An 8,680-nucleotide genomic window follows, 5' to 3' on the forward strand; every position below is an offset into this window, starting at 1 on the left:
CATGCGATTTCTTTTCACAAACACAAAAGCGACAGAGCTGGGATCAGTATATCACAAAGATATCATGTGCTAAGAGAGGGAGGTCTTAAAAATCACAGAAATGTGGACCAATGATCCACAGTCAGTCAGTCATATATCAACAGGTCCCCAACAGTGTGTAATGACTGAGCATCAATCCTGCCCTGCCTCAAATTGATGAGGTCTGTCAGAGAAAGGCAGTGTATATTCTCCGCTTTATGGTGGACCTAAATCAAGACGAAGAATACAACGGACAGTCGGTCACCTGCTCTAAGTCCATGTAATGAACAAGAGATTATTGGAACAGGGGCCAAAACATTTGTGCCACCTACTCAGTCAGAGACAATTAGCAGAGGGGCTGAGAAATGAAATAAAGCTGATACGCAGCCTTACATCGCATTTAATGAAGACAATCCAGTGAATAAGATCATGGAAGGATGGAGGAAAGGCACTCCCTCCCTTCCTCCATTCTCTCATTACCTTGTATTTCCTTCATTGGGAGAATGGGCAGGAATCTCTTATCCTAGGTTTCTACTTGTGCGTAAGAAACTGTTGTGGTTTCTCTTTGTGAAAAATCGCTTCTCAAAGTCGTGGATTTTAAAGTAAAAATAATAAAGTCATATTTAGACTTTATTATTCAAAGAAACAAAGCCGAGCAAGCTTCTTGCAAGGAGCGGCTCCAGATTTCTGCCCCGTTCTCAATACAGCCTTCACACACCCTTAGGCAAAGGGTTTTTTTTTTTTACCATGTGACACACTAGAATAGAATTTCTTGCTGTAAACATATACCAGGCCTCTGTTCACATTTCATTCCCAGCACAGACACCACACCGCTAGATAAATAAAAGTGTTCACACAAATAGCTACATTATATTAAATTACTTATTTTCTAAATAATAAAATATTCTTCATATGCTAACATGTTAATTTCAACAGCAAAAATTTACAGAAAAAAAAAACGTCAGCTGTTCACCATAAAAAAATTCACCAGAAATTCACCATAAAAACATTCGGTGACAATGTTTCATGGATGACATATTGGTGCCTGTATATTTTAAAGCTTATAACTGTATATTTTGGTGCGCCACAGTGGCTCAGTTTGCATGTTTTCCCTGTGTCTGCAAGGGTTTCCTCCGGGTGCTCCGGTTTTCCTCCGTTTGTGTGTGTGTGTGTGTGTGTGTCCCAAGCCATGTAATGGGAAGGGTTGGGGAAAGACGTGGCAAGCAAACTAACCCAGAAAAATAATTGGCAAGAAAATTCATGGACAGTCTCTCGCGTATGGCTAGATATGGCCATAGAATCACCAAGAGTCAGATACGACTGAAATGGTAATTGATAGATAGAAAAGTCTATGTTATTAAGTAATATAATTTTAATAAGCTACTCGAACTATGAAAATCATAGCTTTTACTTGCAAAAACACAAATTTCACAGCATTTTACAGTAAAATTACATATGTGTTAAACCATTCACAATACAAGGTAACTTACAATAAACAGATTTTTACTGTAGCATTTGATTTTTGATTTTTTTACAAACATGTTTTACAATGTACTGTTAAGTCATCATATTGTCATCAATTGTGCAATTGTATGCACAATTACAGTTTATTTTTACTTGGCAAAGTATACGGCGTCACCTCAACTCACACCACCTCATTTTTTGGCTCTCATTTGCATAAAGTTCAGCATTTTAAACGTTTTGATGCACTCCCTCACTGCATGCACCACTCTGCTGTCAATACCACAATGCCCCAAACGAACCTTCTGCTCAGCTCCCGTGAGTAAATTGAACACGCTCACTCAGCTCAGTTAAGCACAAGTGGACAGGTATGGTTAGAGGCACTGGTTATGAATCTTCTCGCTTGGCCCTAACTGAGATCAGCTGGTAAACACTGTCTTAATCATCTTTCGGTGTCAGGACAAAGGCAAGAGGCAACCTCCTCTAAGTTTGAGCCATGGCAGCTTGCATGAGAGTCACACCAGCATTAAAATTCAATCAAGTCGACTAACAGGTGCTCTTATATGCGGTCACCCTTGAAGCAGGAGATGAGGAAAGATCATTGATCATATGGGCTATCATAGCAGCACAGTGAACAAACACTGAAGGCCAATCATAGATAGACCAACCAATCATGAGATGCCAAAGGCCATCACACGCATTCAATATAGCCTAAAGATGGTGCAGACAGGTCACCTCGAGCATGTACAATCCATCCTCATCATTGAGTCTGTAGATGGAGAGAGAGAGAGATGGAGACAGCTCAGACATCTGGACATACAGGAAGAGAAATAATAATGTCAGTCCAACTGGAGTGATTTCTCTATCGACCTCATAACAAAAAACAAAAAAATCATGAATATAAACTAGAGGTATAATAATACTCGTGTCACGATTCGGTTTGATACAAGATACTGATCTCACCATACGATACTCTCACTTACTTTGAACAAAGCCAAAATGGAACTTTAAAAAAAAAAAATATATATATATATATATATATATATATTTTTTTTTTTTTTACTTCAAAACAAATGTGGTAAACAACAAAAAGTTGTATTAAAATTCTAAATTTGGCATTACATCAAATTGTGCTCAGGATAATGGTGACACCAGAATAGAAATGTTCATTTCTATTCTAGAAATATTTCATACATCATTCTGCTTATCTAGAAATAGAGAGTTATGTTAGATGCATATCCCTGAATGCATACATCAAATACGTTTTAAACATCTTATTTTATTAAATAATAGGGCTGCATAATTAATCGAATTTGTAATCATGATTACAATTACGGATGCCACAATTAGCCTAGTAATCGTTCAAAGGAGTCGTTCTAATCGTTCTTACATTATTCTGTGTGCTTAAGATGTTTTTTTTATAACATTGCATATTTTACTTTGGTTTGGTTTCTTTAAATTAAAAAAATGGATATTTGACATTTGAGGCTTAATGCTATAGAAAATGAACAGGTTTTTCAGGAAGAGTGTTTTCAGCTTGTTCATTTTGATATAACAATATGGCATGTATTCACTTCAAAAAATGGTATAAAGCTATTTAAAACATCATTCAATGTAAATTGTGATAATCGTAATTAATAATCGCAATTGCAATTTCAAGGGAATAATCAACAATTATGATTTTTGTCATAATCGTGCAGCGCTATTAAATAATGTATTTTTTTTCTAATTTATGAATAATAATTAATACACATTGACCATATTCACCATATTTGTTGCACTATTACAATTTCGAATGCTAAATTAAATCTGTCTAAACTTTCTTTTTGGGTGAACTATACTCAAATGTCACGATTCAGTTTGATACAAGATACTGATCTCACCATACGATACTCTCACTTACTTTGAACAAAGCCAAAATGGAACTTTAAAAAAAATATATATATATATATATATTTTTTTTTTACTTCAAAACAAATGTGGTAAACAACAAAAAGTTGTATTAAAATTCTAAATTTGGCATTACATCAAATTGTGCTCAGGATAATGGTGACACCAGAATAGAAATGTTCATTTCTATTCTAGAAATATTTCATACATCATTCTGCTTATCTAGAAATAGAGAGTTATGTTACACACCGGTAACACAGTGACAGTGACAAATGTAGTACATCCGAATTGCATTAACACTACACACGTCAAACTATATAGAAAATACATTTTAATGGTCACAAAGCAAGAACTTATTTTTAAAAAAGTATCCACTTAAAGAGTATCCAGTTTCAGATGGAGCCACTGTGTGACTTTTTCCATGAGTTTTACCAACTAGCATTGTAACATGTAAACTGAAAAGTATTATTTTAGTGTTTACGACTGAAAACTTAAAGAAACAACAACATAAACCAAGAAAGAAAAAGAAGAACAAAACGGATAATGTTCAGGGTTCATTTACACATCACAAAGGTCAACAGAGTCTGAGGAAATCCTCATTGTAAGTAAAAAAAGATGTTCTTCCTTCTGCTAGAAAATAACTCTGCCTGCTAGCATGCAGGGAGAGGCACCGATCAAAAGTACACTGTGCTGAATTGATCTGCACCTAGCAAAAACCCCGTCAAACCGCTCTCCGTTCTGGCTGCTTATCAGTTTGTGTCTTCGCTATGTCTGCATTACATGAGAACAAGAACATCAAGACAAGCAGAAGGTCATGTTCAGCCTGGGGAGAGGCCCGTCCATTTACTCATGCAGATCAATATGATTAACTGGGAGGAAGCAGCCTTCCCCCACTTCCAGGCAGCGTGGAAAGAATTTATACCCTGCTGTTCAACTGTGCCAGTTTTCCCCAGGCGAAGGGAAACAATGACACAGAAAGGAGGCAAACTGTTCATGTTCAGTTTCTCTTGGCACACACAAATCTACAGAGATTCACAAACATGGGAATATGGAAGAGTCAAACAGGAAAGTATAAGTGGAACGGAGTTCCTAGTCATATGCCAACTTTGAAATATGGTCCGCTCGGGATCTCCACTGTCAGATGCTTCCATGTTTTGTAATTTAGTTAAGAACATGATCATTGTAATAATGAAATCTTTTGAGGTTTCACGCTGGTGGAAGCCTTTGGAGAAACTAAGACTAAAGACTTTTTGAAGATGACTCAAAGTGTACTAAAGGAACTTCGATATGCAAGTGCATCAAACCCTTTTCCTTGTTATGATGGCAAATGTTTAGTTTCTTGAATAAACTAATAGGTTCCTCAGAGAACTGCTCTTTTAAAAGTGTGCCTAGAGGTTCTCCAGAGGGTTCCACCACACCAGAGTCTGTGGCATGTGAAAACTAGTGATCTTTAGTTGCCACAAACAGTATGTTTGTTGGAGACAACTTTTGAACAGAATGCAATCTATAATAAATAGCTGGATTCAGCACCATGGACAGCGCTAATAAATATCTGGATTCAGCACCATGGACAGCGCTAATAAACATCTGGATTCAGCACCATGGACAGCGCATACGATCTCCGTAACAATACATGTGAGGTCCAACATGCAGGATTACTTCCTATTAAGTATGATTACAGTTCTATTATAGTTAGTATGTTAAGGGTCAGGCAAAATCAGCTCTTCTTTTGAATGACACTATAGACCTGCAAGGAAATGCTTCTACACTGAAAGCTGCGTATGACAGCAAGTATTACTGATACAAAATCGACAAGCCACGTCTTATTTAACTACATCTAATCCACACACTGATCAATAACATCAACATTTGTACAGGCCTTCCAGACTAACACATCTCAATAAAAGCCAGCATTTATCATTCTGGTCCTTCAAGTGACACTTTCAGCTGCTTGTCTTGCATTAATAATCAATCAAGGAGGAGTTGCAGTCTGTTTCCCTGTGGTTTAATGACTGGCGATCTAAAGCTAGTGATCTCAGCACAGTTATGATATATCTGTGGCCATAGGTAATATTAAGGAAAGAAAGAAAAATAGCTCACACATTATACCAACAAGAACAACAGCATAATTGAATCAACAATTTAATTTAAGATAATATTTAATCACAAGGGATATTTAATCTAATTCACTTAAACATTACACAAAATATTAATAAAATAAAATAAATATACCTTACCTTAACTGCCTCTGCGTGCGTGACCCGGTCGAACACTTTGTCGTTAACTTTCATTATCTGGTCTCCTATTCTCAAACCCTCCTTTTCTGCCAGCGAACCCGGTTCCACCAGCGACACATAGATCCCAACTCCATGCTCGGAACCTCCGCGGATGCTAAATCCCAAACCCTCGTTGCTCTTGTGACGCTTGAGGATCACCTGTCGGATCTCTCCAGGGGGCTCCGGTAAGAAATTTCTGCCCAGTAAAGGAATAAGAGTCGCTGTCCCATCGCTGCTGGTGCTGATACTGTCAGGAGATCCGCGCAGAGCGGCTTGAGGCGCGGAAGCAGGCGAGAAATGAGCCCCGTGTGTTGGACTGGAATTAGCAGCCTCGTGGGAGCCGTCCGGGTCACCATTGCGCGCAAGAACATCAGATTTCAAGTAGAGCCCCTCTGATGTATACTGATCGAACAGAAGCTGATCCGAGCGCGGGATGACCAGCCGCAGCATGGGCAGGAGCTGACGCTTGCTCGGGACGTTCAGTATAACCTTAAGCGTCTGGACCAGATCGTACACATTGCGCTTGGAGTGGTACACGTTGAGGCAGTGGATGAACTGCTCTCTCTCGAGGTCGCTGAGCAGCAGGTTGAGAGCGTTGTGAAGCTTCTTCACGTTGGCGGACAGAGAACGCGCGCTGGAAGCCACGGAGTTGCCCGAGGAAGAGTTGAGCGACAGGCGCTCCAGGTCTGTGCTCATCCTCGCGCCCTTTGCCTGGATCACAGAGGCACGCGGAAGCGGAGGGGTCCGGTGAGCATTGCAGTAGCACCGGAACCGAGTCTACAGGAGCCTGCGGAGCGGCGCATGGCACTGCGATGCCTTGATGTTCACGGTCATACTCAATATTATATCAAACGAGTCGCACAGGACCTAAAAAACCAGACACATAAATCTAATTAGCGAAATAAAAAGTTTGGAATTGAAATAAACACTTTCAATTTTAAATGCTACTATGTAAATTAAAATTTTAAGGCCTATGTAAAAAAAAAAAAATCACGATTTTACTCTAAAATATTGAAAAAGTTAATACAACGTATAGTTTGACTGAACTTAGTTACATATTAAATGTATGAGGGAAATCAAATCAAATCTGTTTTGTTCGCAGATGGTGTACATTGGAGTGTTGTACATGTTGTGTTGTTTAGTTAGCTAATGTTTGCTGCATTCATTTAATGTCATGTGTTACCTGGAAGGTGTAGCACTGTGATCTGTCATTGTTATTAATCACAGTTGCTGGAGAGATCTTTTCTTCTTTTTTTTTACTTATATCAACTTGTGGCATTCAACAGTAGGCTACCCGATATATTATTGGAACAGTTATTTTACAATGGCAAACAGATTAGGCTAAATAACTCACGAAAGTCTATTTTGGAATATAAATAGCCCTGAATGAATAATGACATGCAGTCTACGATTATGAATTTAAAAATATGGTCATCAAAATTCATTCTCATCATCACAACATTTCATATTTATAAAAAATATGAAATTCAGATTTCACGATAAAAACAGAACTTTAAAGTAAAATTTAAAAAGCCCTATATTCGAGCGCAAAGTGCACCTTCCCAATAACGGTGGCAGAAAGCTGCGCGCTCCGGTGCGTCTTGTGCTCGTGAAAAGGGGTCAAGTGGCCAGTGCGTCTTCTCCAATATCTCTGTCGTCAACAGCGAATCCCTCATGAAGGAGTTCAGGATCTTTGCCCAGAAATCCAAAGCTTTACAACGACCACAATCATACGAATGCGTTCCCGTTGATTAGTTTTTAAAGTAGAGCACCGGATCAGCGTTCAGTTCTAATCCACTCGTCCCTGTATTTGGAGGATATGGCACCCAAACTAAAATGCAAAGTTGGTTTCCTTTGGCACGCTCAAATCAGAAAGTTGAAACGCGCTTTAGTCCATTGGAAAGTGCGCTGGAGGAATTCCACAGACAAATAAATCAAACAGGTTGGAAAGTTATTTGTTGCGTTAGTGCGCAAAGAAAGAAAGTAAAACGGCACGGACTCGACTGTGTCTCCGTCTAGCCTTCAGCTGTCGTAGGGGATCGACTGAACTGGCTCGCTTCAACGAGTCCCTACACAGGAAATGACGCAGCTTATGTGGTGCGCGTAAGTTGCTTAGTAACCAACAACACACGAGTCATGCCGGGTGCGCGCAGGACTTGCAAATGACCAATTGCTTATTTAAGAGCAGTGTTATAGACCTTATTCAGAGCAGCGCCATGACAGGAATGAAAGCGAGGCTGTGAGGGATAGACTTGCCGTGTTTTCAATGGAATCTGCTGTAAAAACAACAACAACAATAACAAAAACAACCCTGTAATAATTTGAAAGTATAATTTTCCACAGCTCATACTGTCTGTCCGTTTGTTTTTATGTCTACTGAAATTTCTTGGAAAGATATGTTTGCAGGGTTTCGTCAGCAGAAAAATCCCAAAACACATTAAATAACAGTACAAAGAGATGTATGATATAGCTGCTGTGAATAAGGTCTATTTGTTATCATTGAGACGTTTTTGTATTAATATTTTGATATTTTAATTTGAGTAATTTTGTTTTCTTATTGGTTATTCATTTGGACTAGTTTAATTTTATTTAGTTTTATTTGGTTTTATGTCTAGCTGATAAAATGTCTATTTATTTTTGTTTCAGTTTATTTTAGTACATCAAGTTTAACTAAATGAAAATGTTGCCTTGGCAGAGCTGAAAAAATAGGCTAAGTTTGTTAATACTTTAATTATTTTTATAGTTTTAGTTTTAGTTAACTATAATAATCCTAAGAGTCCTTTGAAAGCATAAACATACATTTTTTATTTCCCTTTTTATTTTTTTATTCCCTTTTTGAGCTTTTTACTCAAAGGTCATTAAAATCCTATGAAATAGACAATAAATAGCATTGCTGTAACTCCATCAGAAATGCAAAATGCAAAAAAAATAATATTTATTTGAATCTATAACATCTATAACAATCTGATTTCAAATTTGCAGTGATTGTTGATTGAGATTTGATGATGCAATTAACCAACCAATTCAACCAGAGA

At 38.0% G+C, this 8,680-nt stretch overlaps 1 protein-coding gene across 1 annotated transcript; it reads right to left on the reverse strand.

Annotated features, from left to right (window-relative positions):
• Positions 1 to 4,291: 4,291 nt before the first annotated feature.
• On the reverse strand, positions 4,292 to 7,721 carry LOC130079616 (whirlin-like; the record flags this gene model as incomplete). Its single annotated transcript, XM_056244952.1, has 3 exons — positions 7,204 to 7,721; positions 5,607 to 6,512; positions 4,292 to 4,391 (listed from the first exon to the last, which is right to left on the reverse strand). Coding segments are annotated over exons 2-3 (835 nt in total), but the record flags the coding sequence as incomplete, so codon positions are not given.
• Between the last annotated feature and the right edge of the window lie 959 nt (positions 7,722 to 8,680).

The sequence above is a fragment of the Rhinichthys klamathensis genome, unplaced genomic scaffold (genome assembly GCF_029890125.1).
Source record: "Rhinichthys klamathensis goyatoka isolate OS25496 unplaced genomic scaffold, OSU_Roscu_1.1 h1tg001186l_1, whole genome shotgun sequence".
In the NCBI taxonomy this organism is placed as follows: Eukaryota; Metazoa; Chordata; class Actinopteri; order Cypriniformes; family Leuciscidae; genus Rhinichthys; species Rhinichthys klamathensis.